Genomic DNA, 20619 nt, shown 5'->3' on the forward strand with positions numbered 1-20619 from the left:
GGGTTAAGTGTCCGACTCTTGATTTTGGCTCAGGTTATCACCTCAGGGTCATGGGATTAAGCCCCACATTGGGCTCTGTGCTCAGCGTGGAGTCGGCTTGTCCCTCTCCCTCTGTTCCTCCCCCAACCCCCGCTCTCTCTCTCAAATGAATAAACACAATCTTAAAAAAAAAAAAAAAAAAACAGACAGACACACAGATCAATAGAACAGAACAGAATACCCAAAAATGAACCCAGAACTATATGGTCAATTAATCTTCAAAAAAGCAGGAAAGAATATCCAATGGGAAAAATAATGTCTCTTCAACAAATGGTGTTAGGAAAACTGGACAGCAACATGCAAAAGAATGAAACTGGACCACTTTCTTACACCATACACAAAAATAAATTCAAAATGGATTAAAGACCTTAATGTGAATCCTGAAATCACAAAAATCCTAGAAGGGAACACAAGTAGTAAGTTCTTTGACATAGGCCATAGCAACTTCTTTTTAGATATCTCCTGGGGCAAGGAAAACAAAGGCAACAATAAACTATTGGGACTATATCAAAAGAAAAAAGAAAAAAGCTTCTGCACAGTGAAGGAAACAACAAAAGTAAAAGGCAATCTACGGAATGGGAGAAGATATTTGTAAAGGACATATCTGATGAAGGGTTAGTATCCAAAATATATAAAAAAGTATTTACCCAAAGAATACAAAAATACTAATTCAAAGGGATACATGGAGCCCTATGTTTACAGCACATTTTATCTACAATAGCCAATATTACTGAGCATTACTGTAAAATATTACTGAGCCATAGAAAAGAATGAAATCTTGCCATTTGCAACGACATGGATGGAGGTAGAGAGTATTGTGCTAAACCAAATAAGTCAGTCAGAGAAAGACAAATACCATATGATTTCACTCATATGTGGAACTGAAGAAACAAAACAAACGAGCAAAGGGTAAAAGAGAAAGGGAGAGGCAAACCAAGAAACAGGCTCTTAACTATAGAGAACAAACTGATAGTAGGTGGGGGGGTGGGTAAAATAGGTGATGAAGATCAAGGAGTGTACTTGTTGTGATGAGCATTGGGTGACGTAGGGAAGTGGTGAATCACTATATTGTACACCGGAAACTAATATAACACTGTATGTTAACTAACTGGAATTTAAATAAAAACTTTAAAAAATTGTTTGCTTGGAAGAATAGCAGTGAAATGCGGCAGTGGCTGGAAGGGAAGTTGGAAGGTTATAAGAGCATGGCCCAGTAGAGGCCCACACTCAATCCTATTCTGGTTTCTTGGCTTAGTACTAATATCTGCAGTAGAAAGCAGGATCTTGAGGGTTTGCTTTTTTGTTTTTGTTTTTTTTTTTTTTTGAGTCACAGATATAATCAACACTTATTGAAACATTTATTGAACACCTACTAGATGCAAAGCACAGTGGTAGGAATCAGAATAGAACTAAGGATATGGGCTCAGATTTTCAGCACTTGAGCTCTTGCCAGGGAGCAGAACACTAATTGTAAACTTATGGAAGTTGGTTCCAAGGAAACAAAAAAAGTAGGCTAAGCTTCAGGTCCCACTGGACTTTTATTGTAGTTCACATCTGACCAATGAGATGACAGATGAATGGACAGGTTGTCAATAAGAGCTCCTACTTTCCACACACATACCATGTTTATCAGTTTGGCCCTGCAGATATATATTTTTTTCTTTAGTTTTTTCAATGGGAAGTTTGTACCATTTGACCACCTGCACTTATTTCACCCATGCCTCCACCCCCTTGTGGATATTAAAAGAAGAAGACAAAAGAAACAGAAATAAATTAACATGTAATAAAGATGGCACAAAATGTATATTGAGTGTTAGGGAATACACATTTATGTATAAAGTATAAAGAAGGTGAGCAACAAGAAAAACACCCAAAAAAGAACAAAGAAAATATGAAGCTATACATGAAAGGAAAGAAGCTGCAAGTCCTGAATGGCCCCAGGACTCATGATAGCTAAAATTGGGTTGCTGAGTAACAAGTAAGAAAGAAGCATCGGACAGTCATTCAGCCATGATCAATCAGTATTTTTCCTAGAGATCATAAGCTACTCCAGCAGCAGACGGTAAAAGTCTTTAGGCTAGAAAGACCTGTTCAAGATTCCTCACTTCCCCTGGCTACTGGTCCCCTAGGAATCTTTGGTGGTCTAGCAATCCCCTCATCCTCTGTGCTCTACTCCCATCCTCCCCCCCAAACTGGGATCACCATCTGGCCTGGTTCATCTTCTGGATGATGATGGATGACTTACAGAAATAAAGACAAGAGTCAGATAGAAGGAGGGAAGCCAAATATGAACAAAAGGACAGGGACAGAGTCCTTTTCCTCTGGCCCCATATTAATAAGCTTTGTATTTCCTTATGCCCAGGGGATCTGCAAGGACACTTCTGGTGAGAGAAGGAAGAAAGAATGAAGTGAGAGAAGGTAACGCTTACTGCATGCCTCTTACATGCCAGAAATTGTGCTTAGGCTTCTCAGGTTTACATGTTTGTTCCTGACAACAATCCTGCGTTGCCTACGGATGAGGAAACCATGAGAAAAAAGGAAAAAAAAGATGAGGATTTTGTCCCAATTTACACAGCCAGAGAGAAACAGAACTGGAGTCTGAAACCAAGTCTGTCCAACTCTAAATACCAGTCTCTTCTCATTATAAATAAACACCAAGGAGTTGGTTACCTATGTTTACAATATATTAAATCAAGAAGAAATTACATAAAATTAGTAAGTAAAAAATACATGAATGCAGTGAATTTGTGATTCGGGGTGCTCTGAATTAGCATTTTTGTTGAGATTGCAAAGGTCAACTAAGCTAAAAACTAGATCAAAATAAACTTTATGAAACATTTTTAGAAACCAGATTAAAGGGTATAATTAGGTGCTACGTAGATCTGTTTGGAATGGAATAAAAATTTACATCTGTACAACTACCACAAAAGAGGTATATAAACACACACTTACAATCATTGTCTTCAGAACTGAGAGTAAGTTAGGCCATGATACACCATTAATTTGACAGTGTGTATTTCCTAAAAGGCAAGGACACTCTCCTACACCACCACAGTAAAACCTGCTTATTGGAAATTATCTTGATAATGATACTACCATCTACCATCAAATCCACAGTCCCATCCAAAATTTCACCAACTGTCCCAATCTTTTTCTTTTTTTTTTAAATTATGTTATGTTAGTCACCATACAGTAGTACATCATTAGTTTTTGATGTAGTGTCCAGTGATTCATTGTTTGCGTATAACACCCAGTACTCGTTACAACACCTCTGTTTTTTTAATCTAGAATCATGTTTTGCAGTTAATTGTCATGTCTCTTTATCTGGAACAATTCCTTAGTCTTTCCTTGCCTTCCATAATCTTGGTTATTTTTGAAGAGTACAGGCCACTTATTTCACAGAGAGTCTGTTTGGGTTTGTCTGTGTTGTTCTCATGATTAAATTCAGGTTATGATTTTTGACAGGAATGCCACAGAAGTGATGCTACGCCTTCCAATTATCACATGAGGAGGCAATGATGTCCATTTGCCCCATTACTGGGGATATTCACTTTGACCGCTTGGTTAAGGTGGTGTCTTCTAGGTTTCTTCTCAGTGAAATTACTATTTCTCCCTTTGTAATTAAAATACTTGGAGAATACTAGTTGCCAGTGATTTTTCTAACTCCAGCATTCCTCATATCTTTCTTGCCTAAAATTCCCTCCCAATGATTTGTTTATTCATTTACTTATTTATATTAGTATGGACTCATGCATTCCTATCTTATTCACTGGGTTATAATCTTCTGGTATCTTACTAATTTGGATGTTCAAATAATTGCAGATTTGGCCAGTGCAAGTCCCTTCAAGCTTCTGACATTTTCTGACATGTCCTCATCACTTTCAAGCACTAATTATCTTTAATTTACTTATTTCCTCATATGTCCTGTATATAACCAGCCGGCTGGCACTGTCGGCCCTGACTGCCTCCCCGGACCAGGTGCCAGTCACCTCCTCAGCCCTGGACCGGCAGGCTACCCCAACTTCAGCTACCTCAAGGGGAGGTAAGGGAACCAAAATTATTTTTTTAAAGAAAAGATAAGGAAAAGAAGGGGAGGAGGGCAGGAAGGGGACAGGAAGAAGAACTCAGCTTCACCCTTGAATGATAATTTGTGAATGATCTTCTCAGCTGGCAGCCATCTTCCTACAGCACTAGAAGATATTCCATTTTAATTTGGCCTCTATTTCTGACTTAGAGAAGTCAGCTGCCAGGCTAATTATTGTTTTGGGAAGTTGCCTTTTCTCTCTGGTTAGTTTGGAAATATTCTCTTCGAGCACAATGTATAATGGTCAAGAGCACAGACCTGGGAAGTAGATGATCTGGATTCAAATCTCAGCTTGGCCACGTACTAGCTGTGTAATCTTGGGAAGATTTGGTAACTTCTCTGTGCCTTACTTTCTCTTAAAAAAAATGGGGATAATAGTCACTATCTATAAATCAGTGAGTGTGTGAGTGTGTGCACATGTATGTGTGTACACGTTTGTGTGCATATATCTCACTTAGGAGATCACCTGGCACAAGGTAACCAGTATATAAGGGTTTGCCATTACTGTTAGTAGTGGTTGCAGCTGTAGTTGTTTTTGTTGTATCAAAGTTTTATTCTGATACACAGGGGTGGATTTATTCATACTTATCCTGCTTGGGAGTTGGTGAACTTCTTCAATCTAGGAATTCATGTTTTACTAATTCTCGGCTACTCTCTCTATTCTCTCTGAAACTCCTGTCTGGTACTAGTTTTTATATTAATTTCTATGCTCAGAGTTTCTGGCCCCATGAAAATGGTATAAATTTATACTCTCTAACCACCTCTTAGCACAGGGTTGGAGTGTGCACTTTTCACGGGAGACTTATTTTCTTCCATTCAGATCTCAGGCTCAGACAACACTATCACTTATCATGGCCAACGAGAAGAGTTTTTCTAGTACTCTTTTCACTGAGGGGGGCACCTTTCCGATTCCCACATTTATTCAGCAGTCTCGGTTCTAGCTCACTGCTTGGAATATGCCCAAACTGCATTTCATATAGCTGCATGGATCCTTAGCACCTATGAAGGTATACAGCGTTCTTATGTGTACCACTCAGGCATTTGACAATTGTCTTTTTAACGCAAATTCCTAGAAGTGCAACTGACCCAGCAAGAACAGGCTGAACAACATGGTAGTCATCGTTGTGGAATCTGGAGTTAGAAAGATACAAGTTCATATCACTTAATAGCTGTTATCATCAAACTCTTTTTAGTTATGGTTTCCTCACTTATAATACAAGAGTAATAACAGTTACTAAAAATAAAAAATATAACACAGGCTAAGTATTTGGCACAGCACCAAGTCCATGGTAGCTTTGATAGATGCTATTATTGTTGTTGTTATTATTCTAAGCATTTCCAGTTTTGATCCACATAGTGAAAGTACCATCTACAAAGATCAAATCTTATTTATAGACCTACCAACAGTGTGTATTTCTAAGTCTTTCCATTCTCATCAATCAGTCAATCTTGTTAAACTTTGCTGATTCCATAAATGGAAAATATCTCAATTTTATTTGTACTGATACGATCAGCAGTGCAGTTGTATATCTCTTCCTAATTTTATTGCTCTTCCATGTTTGTTCCTCTGTGAATGGCCAGCTTAAGATCTTTGCTCATTTTCCCACTGACATATGTATTTGCTTCATCTGTAAGAACTGTTTATTTATTAAAGATAAAAACATCCTCATCTATATTTTGCTTCTTTGTTAGAGTAAACTTCAGATATGAAAGCACTTCCTTTATAAAGGATGAATTCATTGTCAGAATAAACTGCAGATGTAGTCTTTACTGATTTGCTGCAGTAATTTTGGTTATTACTAGTCTTGTTTGCCAACTTCACATGAAAACAGCATAGGGATTATCTTTCTAGATCAGACCCCATCTTGCCCAAACATTGCAAAGTTCTGTTCCTAAAGGATGTCCCAGAGAACATGATAAAAAAATAAGAGACCATGTGTAGCATAATAATACTTGCAATTATTTAGGATCTGTTCAGAGTTTATAGGCAGATTTACTACAATTTAGTTTCTCATTGGTTCTGAAATAAATTCACCAAAACCCCTTTAAAATTACTTTTCTGCCTGTGTTAAGTACCTCTCCTTGTTATTTTTTGGGAGTTTTAAGAATGCCCTTTCCTCTATTTCCAGATCCACCATCTTGGTGCATGTTCACCTTACATATGCCATTCATGATTTGATAGATTTCTACTTTACTGGCCAAAGAGTCCTCATCTTTCACTTTGTCCTCATATGTCAATTCCTTTTCTCTCCCTCCTACTCCTCTGATCATTTTATAATGAATTGGTAACCACAATAATGAAATTTACTGAGAAAACTAAATTTTGAGATGCTGCCATAACTAATGGAGTCAGAGAAATGATGAAAAGGGCTTTAATGAGGTTTGAAATATGGTTGGAATATTACAGATAGAAAATCAATTTGGAAAATGCTGTCAGCTTCATCCACAAGGGAAAAATTACTTAAACACACACATCTAAAGGACAGAAATAAGTTTGAAGGCAATGAAGAACTGACAATTGTTTTATAACAGAGAAAGCTCACTCTTTCTTTATCTACCTATATCTACCTATCTACCTACCTATCTCTCTATCTATCATCTACCACTATTTTGCTATGATTAAAAGTCTAACTTGGTAAATATCTAAATACCTTGTCCAATTCTGCAAAAACTAGTAAATAATTAAGTATCTGACAATTGTAAGTAATTTACCCTTAACTCTAAATAATCTTGGTGGTAGAAGGAGAAGTTTTATGACTCCTTAGCAATACCACTTACAAAAGACTATGTATACCCTTTTACGAAGATGGCACTGAAGGCTAAGAAGGAAGCCTCTGCCCCTCCCAAAGCCGAAGCCAAAGCAAAGGCTTTGAAGGCCAAGAAAGTGGTGCTGAAAGGCGTCCACAGTCACAAAAAAAAGATCTGCACGTCACCTACATTCCGACGACCCAAGACACTGCATCTGCGGAGGCAGCCCAAATATCCTCAAAAGAGCACCCCCAGGAGAAACAAGCTTGATCACTATGCCATCATCAAGTTCCCCCTGACTACTGAGTCAGCCATGAAGAAAATAGAAGACAACAACACACTTGTGTTCATTGTGGATGTCAAGGCCAATAAGCACCAGATCAAACAGGCTGTGAAGAAGCTCTACGACATTGACATGGCCAAGGTCAACACCTTGATCAGGCCTGATGGAGAGAAGAAGGCATATGTTCGACTGGCTCCTGACTATGATGCTTTGGATGTTGCCAACAAAATTGGAATCATCTAAACTGAGTCCAGCTAGCTAAATCTAAATATAAATTTTTTCACAAAGAAAAAAAGACTATGGATAATTAGGATCACCCCATACAATGGGTTTTATCTTCCTCAAGAAAAAAACTAAATTTTGTGGTCTCAGGACTGATGAATATTTTGGAAAAAAGCATATCTTTTCCATAAAGCCACTTAGGCTACATACTTCACATACTGTAAAACCTTATACATCAAAGAGAAATTACTGTTTAAACAGATTATCAGGTTATAGAACAATTAGAAGCCACAGTTCTCTTAAAATAACTCTAATGAGACCTGAAAAACTGCTTCAAGTCTGTGTTATTTAAACATTCGGCATATTCTCTGTTCTTAATCTTTGAAAATTAGATGAAAGCCATGGCCTTTCCAGAAAAATCCATATACAATTATAGAATACATTTTGAATATAAATTTTCAGAATTTACTAGGATCCCAAGCCTCCAGGCTCAGAAACTATTACTCCAGAGGAAATAGTGTCTTTAAGGCTATCACTAAACACCTAATATATGAACTAATCTCCCTTCTCTACCTTAGGCACTCCATTTATTTATTTTGGAGCACAGAAGAGTTAACGTTTCACACGTTCATCTATAAGCTCCTCATCCACGCTTTGCAGAGGAAAGCCTTGACAACTCTTGGAACGCACTGCTGATGCAGCTCCTACTGGATCTCCAGTCTGCTATGGAGAGGAGCAAGAGGAGCATCCTGACTGACTATACTGGAGATCTAACGATGTGCCAGAGCACCCTTAGCAATATGACACATTAGAAGACAACTACCACTGATCTGCTTGGTGCCTGGTTCCTAGGGTTCTTCTTCACAAGCTGACTATGCAACTCTGGTCTCTCACATATCTACCTGATTCACTTTGGTGATGGACCCTTTCCCGCCCCCTCGCTTTCCCTTTATCAACTACTGGATAGCCTAAAGTATATAGAAGTCAGACTCCCACAGTGAGGCTGAAAGTATATCTGAAAAAAGAAGTCAACTTTCCAGCTCCCAGCCTCTTTCACAGTATATAATAATTTCACTATTAAAGGTGGGGGGAGGTGACTTCTGAGAGTAACAGATCCACATTTATTCAAATCCAAATACAGAATATTCTGAGTTCAAGCATAATTTTTTTTTAAGCAAACAGCTACTGGGCCTGATTCTATGGATTGCCTACCCAATAGCCATACCCATCTTATATGCTAACAAAGCCCTGCTTTCTTTGAAGCAACAGTATGTCCAACCTAGGATATGACTCATGACTAGTCCACTAGTCATTTCCAACTAATATGAGCCTGAAATGCACCACAGATAGACAAGATATTGATTCCCCCTAACCCTTGGGGCAGATAGGCAGGGCTTGGAGCAGTAGGAGCTTTCTCTTCACTCCCATGATGTATAACAAATGTTACATTTCCTATGTGTGCCAAGAAAGGAAGAAGGTCAAGAAGCAAAGGAGAATTCTGTTCCCTTTGATAGACACTCAACCTGTCTCCTTTCCTTACAGCTAGCAATAACCTTCTGGTTGAGTTCTAGTCAATGAAGTATTAGAGAAAGTCTGCTGAAAGCCTCTTGTGAATGCTTGTCTTACTTATTTAAAGGACAAAGATGAGAGGAAAGCTTTCTAGCAATGCCTTTTCTCTTCCATCATACCTCCAACAAGGACACAATGCCTGAAGCTATAGCAGCCATCTTGCTACCAAGATGGCAACAAAGCATGAGGGTAAAAGACCAACAGCTAAGTAGAGCAGAGCAAAGAGATGGAAAGAGTTTGGAACTTGATTATGTTGTTGAACATCAGAACCAAGATCAGCAATTGTCTACTTCCCATCTTCTTATCAATGGGGATAAAAAAATGTCTATATTACTTACAGTTGACTGAAGCATACTAGTGGATGGGAGATTTCAAGTCATTTTTTTTTTTCCCTCTGAAGCATCCTCTATTTCTCACTTGGTAGGAATATCAGCCCTTCTGCTTCTCCCAGTTATCTACTGCCTTATCATCTATTAATGCCTTTGCCATTTTGAGTCACCACTTTGAGTCTGACTAGGATGATGCCAGATTTAATGCTATTAATTCCTACTGGACTCTTTATAGCTCAGAACTTCAAGTCTCCTAGAAATTTTAGTACATTATGGCAATACTGTGTGTAATTCTGCAGCTATGTGGAAATTCTTAGAGCCACTATAGATTCTTAAATTCAGGATGCATTAGTTCGCTTAGGCTGCCATAACAAAATACCACAGACTGGGTGGCTTAAACAACAGAAACTTATTTTCTACATATTGGAGGCTGGAAGTCTGATCCCAGAGTGCCAACAGACTTTGTCTGCAGGGGCCTCTGTCCTCAGTTCACAAAGAGCAGCCTTTTCACTGTAACCTCATTAGTCTTTCCTCCAAGTAAGTGAGCACCCCTTGGTGTCTCCTGCTCTTCTTATAAATACATCAGGCCTATTGGGTTAGGGCCCAACCCTTGGGGTCTCATTTAACCTTAATTTCCTTAAAGGCCCTAGTCCCAATATAGTCACATTGGAGCTTATGACTTCAACATAGGAATTTTGGGAGGGACACAATACATTCCACTATGCAGGGCTTGGGTTAAAAAACAACAAATCCAAAAACTCTGAACCAACAACCTGGGAGCAAATATCTTTCCACACATTCTGAAAGATAATTTAGCCATTTCTTTTCCAATATATGGGACACAGAGAAAGGAATTTTTAAATAGGTATGTATAGGCAAAAGCTCAGGAATATTTAGATAACCTATCTATGAGCCAAAACATCAACCAGTACTTTTCAATAAATGAAAAGCACACTGCAAAAATACAACTTTGGAAATCTCTTTTTAAAAATACATGCAATAACACTTTTGTTCCCATATAGAAAAAAATGGTGTTTAAAAATGTACATTAACAAAAATGCCACATTTGTCAAGCTCAACGCACTACATGATGTATGATTCAATTTATGCAGTGTTCTGAAAAAGTCAAAATTACGGGGACAGAAAACAGATCAGTAGTTGCCAGGGGCTGGGAGGGTGGGTGGAGGCATTGCCTCCAAAGGGGCACAGGGAAACTTTAGGGGTGACAGAATGTTCTACATCTTGATTATGGTGGTACTTATATGACTACAAGCATTTGTCAAAACTCATAGAACTGCACACTAAAAATAATGAATTTTACTATCTGTAAAACATACCTTAATTTTTTAATGGGAGAAAATGGCCCATTTGTGGACCAATATGAAACAAAGGGTTACTCTGTGCTCAGTTAATCCACACTGTGGTAGCCAATCAAGAACTCTAGAAATACAGCAGTCACCCACATTCTATGTAAATTTTTAAGCTATAAACATCTGTGGCAGAAAGAATCTTGTGTTGCAGGATACCATCATATGTGTTCAAGACTTTTATGATGGGACAAACTTAACGTCTGAATTATATATCAAATTATTAGATTTAATTTACCAGTAAGGGATCACAAAAAGTGAAATCCACTGCTGTGGAAATAAGCAATTAATCTTAATATTTCATAGCATAATTGTGCCTTCCAATGGGAAGAAGGGCAAAAATGATAAATTTGATAATGATAAATTACAGATGATAAGAGCTTACTTAAATTTAAGAATATTTCATGTTTTACAAAGTATCTTATACACACTGCCTCATCTGATTCTCACAGTAATTCAGGAAAGCTTAATAGGTGTGGTATTATATTTTCCCCACTAGACAGGTGAGAAAATGAAGCCAGATGGGTTAGATGACTTGTCTGCAGTCCTGAGGTTAGTACATATAGAGTCAGAAAATGAACCAAGATATTCTGACTCCAAATCTAATACGTTTCTCCATAAATCAGCTGGCCAATTAAAAGGAACATATCTCAAAACTATTCCCCAAATCTCTAACTACAAAGTCAACTAAAACCTGAAAAAAGCTGTATCAACCCTCAAACACACTACAGCTTCTTAAATGGTTCTTTAAAATTAAAATGATAATATAGCAGAGGCAAGCTACTGCTCCAGTGAAAAAGGAAGTAGACACACAGTGAGTTCCTATGATATGCCAGGCCCACTATTTCATATTTAATCTTATAACAATCTTTAGAAGTTGTATTATTATTATCCCCATTTCACATTTAAAGAAACCTGGGTCCAAAGATATTAATTTTGTTGCCAGAGTCACACAGCTCATAAGGGAGAGAAACAAGATCCAATTCCAAATCTGTTAGATGCTGAAGCCCTTTGTCTTAGGAGACAAAGTAAGATATTTTAAACCTACACATTGGTACAGGCCAAGTCAAAATGTCAGTAGTTCCATAATTTTGAATCCCAAACAATCAATCAATCAATCAAGGCACGCCTTGTTCATATTTTCTTCACCTTTAAAATGTGGAATAAGTGTTTGTTTTTTCCTCCTACACATATATAAAACCTCTTTGACTCTCCTGAAATGATCTGAGTTCACCAAAAACAGGTGCTTCAATACTAGTGCAACCTCTGGATACCAATGTGGTGCCCTGTAGCAAGGTCAGCCAGCCCTTGAGATCAAAAAGCAAAATAAGCCAAAATGAGAGTAGAAATAATTCCAGGAATTCTGGCATTTTCCTTAAAATGTAACTCTGCTTTAAAATTACACATTGAAAGGGCACCTGGGTGGCGTGGTTGGTTGAGCATCCAACTCTTGGTTTCGGCTCAGGTCCTGATCTCAGGGTCGTGAGACTGAGTGTTGCACGGCCTCCACACTCAGCGAGGAGTCTGCTTGGGATTCTCTCTCCTTCTTCCTCTGCCCCTCCCCTTTGTACTCTCTCTGTCTCTCAAATGAATAAATAAATCTTAAAAAAAAAAATAAAACTACACATTAAATGTTTAAAAATATCTCAGTTTTGCCTTTAAAAAAATCAAGAATCTTGGAGTGCCTGGGTGGCTCAGTCAGTTAAGCGTCTGCCTTAGGCTCAGGTCATGATCCTGCGGTCCTGGGATCAAGCCCTATGTCGGGTTCCTTGTTCAGCAAGGAGTCTGCTTCTCTCTCTACTCCTCCCTACTGCTTGTGCACTCTTGTGCACTCTCTCTCTCAAATAAATAAATAAAATCTTAAAAAAAAAAAAAAACAAGATTCTTAATGATTAAGATTATAGAAGGAATGGCTTATTTTTTTAAATCTTTTTATCCAGCACAGAATAATGCCCATGCAGGCATTTGAGAAATATTTCACGGTGAGGTTCATCATAATGATGATTATTAGATAGCTACTTTTACATTGATTTGTCTTTAGTGGCTCTCATGATAACAAAAGTGAGGGAAAAACTAATTTTGAGTTTTTATTGTTTTACAATGTCACGTAAACCTGGGAGTTATCTGTTCCTAGGTGTATTTTTTCTCCCATATAGAGATGTAAGTCATTCACTTGCTGGAATAAAACTTACAAAACGAAGTTCATTTTGCTTGCCAAGTGCAGATGAAAGGAAGAGGGGAAAGAAACAGTTTAAATGTAAAAGGCACCTTTTCCCTAATTCCTGAACTAGTTCACACAATAAAATGAATAATTTAACTACCTGAAACTTCATATGTGCAGAACGCTGCATGCAGACCAGTGGCATTTTCACTTCAAATTTGTACAGTCTTTAGTCAGTACCCTTCATCTGCATTTCTAACACCTGCTTCAGTCAGCTGTGAAGTAGGCTGTTCTCTCTATGGTCGCCTTTTATCTTTACTCTGTCCATCCAGTACACAAAAAAATTACATTATAGAATATAATTACTTGTCCTAAAAGAGAGAGTAATTCACATGATCTTCTGAAAGGTATTTTCCTTTATTTTATCAAAAGGTAATTTTAAAACAAATTACAACTAATGTCACTCTTTATCACGTAGGTCTCTTTCAAACACTGATATTAACTTTGTACAGCGAAAATAACAGCATCTACACTCCTCTGCAATGAGGATCTGTTTTAGGAGCAAAGGAAAGTAAAAAATTAAAGGCAATGACTAGTACCATTCGTAAAGTACACAAATCTCTCTTCTAAGTTTGTTATTATTGTGCTGTTATTAAAATGATGCTCTTCTAGCTTTGCCTGCCTAACACGACCTATGTTCAAGTTTTATGTATATCAACATAAACATTAGCTAAGTTTTGACTGTAAGCCAATCTACCCTCAATGACTCATATTATTTGTCCTATGTCCTATTTGTCCTACGTAACAACTTTTTAAAGAGGACTTAAGCCAAACACTTAAAGGCTGAGATTCTTTGATTTAAGAGATTATCTCAGGAAATGAGGAAAAATGGAGAATAGTTGGGAAAAGAACTGTACTAAATGGGACAATTTCTGGTTTACCATCATTCTGTTTATTTCCATCATAGCACTTAATTAGAATGTAATTATTTTATATATTGTCCATTTCGCTATTTGAATGTCAACTCCATCTGGGCAAGGATGGTGCCTGGCTTGCTCACCACTCTTTCTAATGTCTAGCTTAGTTCCAGCCACACAGTAAACACTCAGGAAATATATTTTAAACAAATGAATTTTTAGATCTTCTACCAGATTGAACTGGGATTCTGAAAGACTATTTAAATTTCTATTTTCTTAAAAAATACATATGCTCTACATATATATAAGAAAAAATCCCTCAAGTTTGGATCATAATTGGAGAATATTTTCTACTTACACTGATCTTCTCAGCCAAAGAAGATCCCTTTAAGATAACTTTAAGACAATTTAATTCCCATGTCTTTTAAATATGAGTCATTCAAGCATACATTATTATTTATTTTCTACCTTGTTTTAAAAAAGTAAATTTCACAAAGTTTAATCATTTCTGATGCCTTATAACCAAAGTTATATATTAAAACTCCTTATATTTCACCATATAATATAGTGGTTTCTTGATGTTAGTAAAGTAGGTAAAGCTATGTATCCCTAAACATGGGGATATATCAACAGATTCTCATTTTTAATGATTTTGTTGTCTCTTTTCTTGCTTTCAATTTTCAGTACCTACCTACCTCTCTTCACTACACGTTTCTCTCCTAATAAGTTACAATTTATTACTCAGGATTTTCTAAAGTCTATAAATTTCGATTAGAGATTAAGGGTTAAACCCAGTAGAGTTAAACAGCAATCCTTACACAAACATGGAGAGAAAATTCAGTGTGTGATGCAATGGAATTCTTCATGGCCCAGGGAGCAAGTGGGCCATACTTCTAGAACTGCAGGAAGAAAAATTCAGAGAGATATGGAGGAAGAAAAGGATGGCGAGGTCAGATACCAAAGTCCTTGCTTGTAAGAGATGGTGAAATAGAAATATCCAGAACCCAGAACCCAGGAGCTAATCAACAGCTTGCTCAGGATTTGCTCTGTGGAAGGTACAAACTCCTGGGAAGTCCCAACATGACTAGGAAATAATAGGGCAGCAGTGCTAAAAGGAGGTGTCTATTGGTAAGTGAACAGGAACTCCAGCTCCTGCACAAGGAATCTAGACACGCCCATGAGCCCCAGCAGGGAGACACCAAGGTGCCATTTGAAATACATGGCAACCCAGAACTAATCATAAGGCTTTTTACAATCCTTCTAGCCTATTTCAAAATTCCGCCAGAGGCTGACATCAAGTTCATCAGTGCTCAGGACTCACTGAGAAAATGCCTATGAGCTGAGAAACTGCAGAGACATTGGCCATGACTTTCTATAGGAATCTATGTACTACTCATGAATAAAATACCCAACAGTGGAGGCCAGGCAAAGACAGAAGCAAAAGTGAGATATGGGAGCAGATTCCTCCATAAAGCCTTAATTTAACAGTCTCTAAATCATTCCTAATGAAAACACTAAACAGTGAACTGTTGAGGAAACAACAGAAATTAAGCAATTTCTAGAGAAGGATTAATTTAACAATTCAGAGGAGATTTAAACTTCTGGACTCTTCAAGGAAACTTTAAACTTCTGGACTCTTCAAGCTTTTCAGTTGCAAATCTATATATTTTATAGTTGTTATATCCCCTCAACTAGAATATAAGCTCCATGAGTTTTTGTCTGTTTTGTACATTTTTGTAGCCTCAGTACAGGGTCAATGAAGTATTTGTTGAATGAATGAACTAGAGAAACTGCAGGTATGCCCAAATGGCAGCTGCCTTGTGGGTAAAGAAGAAGTGGCACGGCAGGAGGCTGGAGAGAAGGCACGGATTAGATCATGCAGGACCTTATAAGCCATATAAGGGATTTTGGTATTTATTTATCCCAAGAAAAATTGAAGGATTTTAAGCAGGAAAAATGGCATGATCAATTTACATCCTTCAAGATCATTCTCAATGCTAAATGGAGAATGGAATGGAATGGGCCAAAAAAGAAGAAATCCAGAGCAACTGCCATTGTCATGATTAATGCACTTTCTGGTGTTTCTCTATGCAAGGATGTATATACACCATTAATACATACTGATGTAAAAATAAGTCTTTGTTCACCTTATCACAATTGTGTTTGCACAGTTCCCAATACTATCTCTCAAAATTTAAATGTTTCTTTCCCAAATCTTTTTTTCTTCCGAGTAATCCCTGAAAGGAAAATGTACTGACATAACGACTTTTAGCAAATTCTTATTACTAAGACCCCAATTCATAATGTAATCAGTACTCTGAGCTTGTACAAAACATATCCCTGAACAAGATTCATAAAGGTCACGAGTAGCCTAATTTTCTGAGATTCTCTTAGCTATAAATTTGGCTAAGAGCTTGGATAGTATGGGAAAGAAGATAAGTGAGAAAAACACTGGTGATTTAACCTCTAGTGTTCCCTTAAGGACAAACATTTGTCACCTTGACAGCAAGGTGAAAGGTTTGCAGCGAGTGTGCTTATAACAGGACTCTCTCCTTTCTCTCCTCCCTGGGGACCTGTGATTTCTGAACAGGCATTATCTGAACAGATGATGATGATGACACTGAGCCACAGGAAGGGCTGGGGAGGAAAAGAGGCTGAGAACCACATAACTCAGAGCCTCAAACTGAACCACTGCCCCAGGGACCATCACAAAGATTTACTATTTGCTGCTCTTCTTCGTAAGGTTCCACTTGAGGCTGGAGTAATCAACCGTATAAATTATCAGAAAACATTCAAACAGTGTCCAATGTTAACAGCGTGGGTCCCACTGCAATAATTATGAGTGTGCTCTAAAGCTGAAGTAGGTCCTAGCCTACTACATCTCTACTTTCTATAAAAACTTCTAACATTTAGGGTTTACAATTCTAATGTGAATGTTTGCTGCAGGCTTAAATCAGGTGCTAAAATGGGCCTGATTTTTACTCTTGATGAACACACATAATCCAAATTAGCATTAATGTGATGACACCCAGGCATCAAAAAGAGTAAGATCTTTGTTTTGGCCTATAAGCTAAATTGCTCACACTATTGTCAAAGTGAAATAGGAGGAGATCTTTTGAAAGCTAAAAACTTTTTTTTCCTTAAAGATTTTATTTCTTTATTTGACAGAGAGAGAGAGAGAGAGAGCACAAGCAGGGGGGAGCGGTAGGCAGAGGGAGAGGGAGAAGCAGGCTCCCCATGGAGCAGGGAGCCTGATGCGGGACTCGATCCCAGGACCCTGAGATCATGACCTGAGCCGAAGGCAGATACTTAACTGACTGAGCCACCCAGGTGACCCTGGAAGCTAAGAACTTTTAAAAAAATAATTAAAGTTATTAACTTAAGAGCATTTTGAGTTCTAATTTAATTTCAGGACTCAGGGGCATTTATTTCTGTTCTCCTTTGATGGGTGGAATTTTGTCTATAATTTTATTTTACACTTTTACTTTGAAAAATATCTTCAGCTGAAATTACTATAAAATCAAAATTGAAGCTATCATCCATTCTAATGAATATTCATTCATCACCTAATCATCATTGACTCTAAGTACTATCAGAAAGACCAAAATTATTTTTAAGGAGAAAATAAACATTTTAACAGAATGAACTCAAACAAACATAATTAATAGAAAGTAAGGTTCCCTAGTATGCCCCCAAAGTGAATGGGAATGGAGCGGACTAGCAGTAGAGAGTTGGAGGGTTGGACACAGAAAGGGCGAGATCAGAAGTTCAAAAAAAAAAAAAAAGAAGAAGAAGAAGAAGAAGAAGAGGGAAGGAAATTAATAGTCAACCTAAAAGGATCTATATTGGTTTAAGATACCAAACATGTCCATTCCTGGGTATCTGCCACTGGATGTCCCTGAACCACCATGTAACTAATACCTATCGAATCAAAATTAATCATCTCACTCAAAATTATTCTTTTGCTTAAACCCCTGGTTTTGTTCATGACACCACAGTTATTAATCCTAAAACCTTTGGGTCTCCAGTCTGTTTATGTTCCTTGCATTTCCTGGCTTTTCTACATAAAGATATCCCAGACTCTTTCATGAAAAACTTGGCTAGTAAAAGTCCCTAAGTAGGAAAACAACATTATAGTTATATTTTAAAAACAAGAACGCTTATCTATTAGATTCCTGTGAAAATGAAAAGATGGCTAGGGTTTGCTTCAAAATAATACCAAAGTGGATGGAGTATAGAGGAAACAAGACTGGAGTGAGTTAATTGTTAAAGCTGAGAGATGGGTACACAAGGTTCACTAATATTACTTGATTTGCTTTCTAGAAATTTCAAAATCTCTAATAGAAAAAAATGTTGTTGCCTCTATGGAACCAGAGGTTTAGGAAAATACTGTATCTAGGGAGTAGGTAAAAAGTACAGGGCCATAGCGATGGAGAGGGTCTTGGCATCATTTCTTTTTTTTAAAAAGATTTTATTTATTTATTGAGAGAGAGAGAGAGAGAATACACACATACAACCGGGGGAGGGGCAGAAGTAGAGGGAGAGAACTTGAAGCAGACTCTGCACTAAGCACGGAACCCAACCTGGGGCTCGATCCCAGGACCATGAGGATCATGACCTGAGCCAAAACCAAGAGTCTGAAGCTCAACCGAATGAGCCACCCAGGTACCCCTCTTGGCATCATTTCTAAAATAAGCTGACTCATATTAGCAGCAACCACTTATGAAGTCTTGTTAATGTGCCAGACACTCTGCTAAGCATCTCGGAGACTCAAACTTATTGAATCTCTTTAACAGCACTGGTAGGCAGGTATCCCTGGTTCAGAGCTTGGTAGTGAGACTCCTTCTGTACAGGGCCTCCCATACAGTAGGCACAAGGTTAATATTAGCTTTCTAAATAACTGAATAAATGACTAAGAAAGCTTTTCCTTTTTCTTTTGTGCTTGTGGTTCTTTCTTTGTAAAAAAAAAAAAAAAAATTGAAAGGCGGTAGCCAGGGCATTCATCATTGTTTGTCTAGGCTCAGAATAGCCTACTTCCCAGTTTTTCATGCACAATCTCACCAATAAACTCATTATGGTCAGGACACTTCTCCTAAGACACCACTTCTGGCATGATACACTCCTTGAAAACTCCTCAATAATGCCTCATATTACCAAGCTCAAGTTTAGCCTCCCATTCAAGGTTCTTCATAATACAGTCTCACATAATTTCCACCAGTCAACAAGAATTGGCTTACTCCAGGAAACATCCCTCCTTTCATTGTCTCTTGACTGTGGCTGCCCATCCATCCATTTACTCATTATATATTGACTACCATGTGCCAGGCACTATATTGCCATGATACCTATACAGAGAGAGGTAATGATGAGTATAACAAGTATGGTCCCTGCCTTTGTTGGACTATATCCACTCTCAGGTTGATCCATGACACTTGGGCTGTTCCTGATTTTCCAGATCTTACATTTAACATCCTCCAAGAATCCTTTCCTGGTCATTTTACCTTGTCTTGCTCTCCTTTTCTTAATTGATGATACCACACATTTAAGCACTTGATTATATTTTTTCTTGTTTTTCTCCAAGTGTTTAACTTAGGCATAGCTCATTTCCTCAATTATACTAAGTCTCTTACAAAGAAATTGTGTCTTATAATCTTCATCACCCACTGAATGTGGGTCAACTGAATTCAATGATACATATACACCATGTCTTTAATAAATAGCTTTTGGTACTGAAAAGAGTTTGGAACATTAAGTCAAACTAACAATAGGCCAAGGCCAAATTTATCTTCAAAAATAGAGATACAAAAAATCTCTAGGGGAAAAAGATGTATATGAAAGGTATAGTTATGCAAATGGAAACAAAAGGAACAAAAAGTAAAATTTCTGCTGTATGGTTTAAGTGTCTCCCAATCATGTATAATATAGTTGGCCCTCGAACAACGTGAGGGCTAAAGGCACCAACCCCCCTTGCAGGTGCAAATCCGAGTTATAACTTTTGACTCCCCAAAAACTTTACTAAGAGTCTACTATTACTAATAGTCTACTATTGCTAATATATATTATATATAAATAAAAATATACTAATAGTCTACTATTGACCAGAAGTCTTACTGATAACATACACAGTCAATTAACACATATTTTGTTATATTATATATGTTATATGTTTTATAACATCTTTTTCTTTAATTTTTTTAATTTAAACATCAGTCTTTTTCTTTAATTCTTTTATTTTGTAGCACATAATTGAGACCATACCATAGGCCAAATTTAATAGGGCTCTGCTAAGATGTCAATAATATTGATAAAAGTAAATGAAGTCTTTACTTATTTAACTTTTTTAAAAGAAAAATTATTTTTCAACAGAAGATTAATATTCTATATATAGAGACTACACACACACACACATCTTTTACATTTATCTAAAAAGAACATTACTATAATTTAATCATGTATAAAAGTACAACTAAAAAATCTAATAAATTAATTGGCAGGCTTTTCATGTCAAATACACCTTCCTCGCAGAAATTCAGCTATCACAAATAGCAGACCAGGCCTCCTTCTATGTATTACTTGTCCATTTTTGGACTATGCCAGATTCCGTCTATAAGACATTAACATTTTAACTCATGAAAGACTAACCCTGCTAGATAGATTTTTGAATAAAGAATCAGTAATAGTAAGATCCCCTTAGCCCCAGTCTGTAATAAACATCAGTATTTCCCCAAATTCTATCTATTCTGCAAAGCTTCTTCTCACCCATCCCTTGTGGGAGGTATTCCCTATTGCCCATACCTTAGCTGTGCAGTGAGAGCTCTGAGAGGAGGAGCTGTGCCTGGACACCTCTGCACTCCTCCCAGCAGCTACACTGAACCCACTATCTTTAAAGTACTCAGTGAA

The 20619-nt window shown here is 37.4% G+C and overlaps 2 protein-coding genes across 8 annotated transcripts in view; one reads left to right on the forward strand and one right to left on the reverse strand.

Moving 5' to 3' along the window:
* SLC10A7 (solute carrier family 10 member 7) overlaps nucleotides 1-20619 on the reverse strand; it is a 257182-nt gene that overhangs the window by 138068 nt on the left and 98495 nt on the right. The window lies entirely within an intron of this gene.
* LOC123848191 (large ribosomal subunit protein uL23-like) lies at nucleotides 6930-7438 on the forward strand. Its single transcript, XM_045880340.3, has one exon. It carries the CDS (start codon nucleotides 6930-6932, stop codon nucleotides 7395-7397), a length of 468 nt encoding a protein of 155 aa, XP_045736296.1. The 3' UTR covers nucleotides 7398-7438.

Source organism: Mirounga angustirostris, unplaced genomic scaffold (genome assembly GCF_029215605.1).
Source record: "Mirounga angustirostris isolate CCGP_5_RB_7025 unplaced genomic scaffold, mMirAng1.0.hap1 SCAF_2, whole genome shotgun sequence".
NCBI lineage: Eukaryota > Metazoa > Chordata > Mammalia > Carnivora > Phocidae > Mirounga > Mirounga angustirostris.

Coding starts and splice junctions, on each gene's coding strand:
- LOC123848191 (XM_045880340.3), top strand. CDS start 6,930: ATGGCACTGAAGGCTAAGAAGGAAGCCTCTGCCCCTCCCAAAGCCGAA.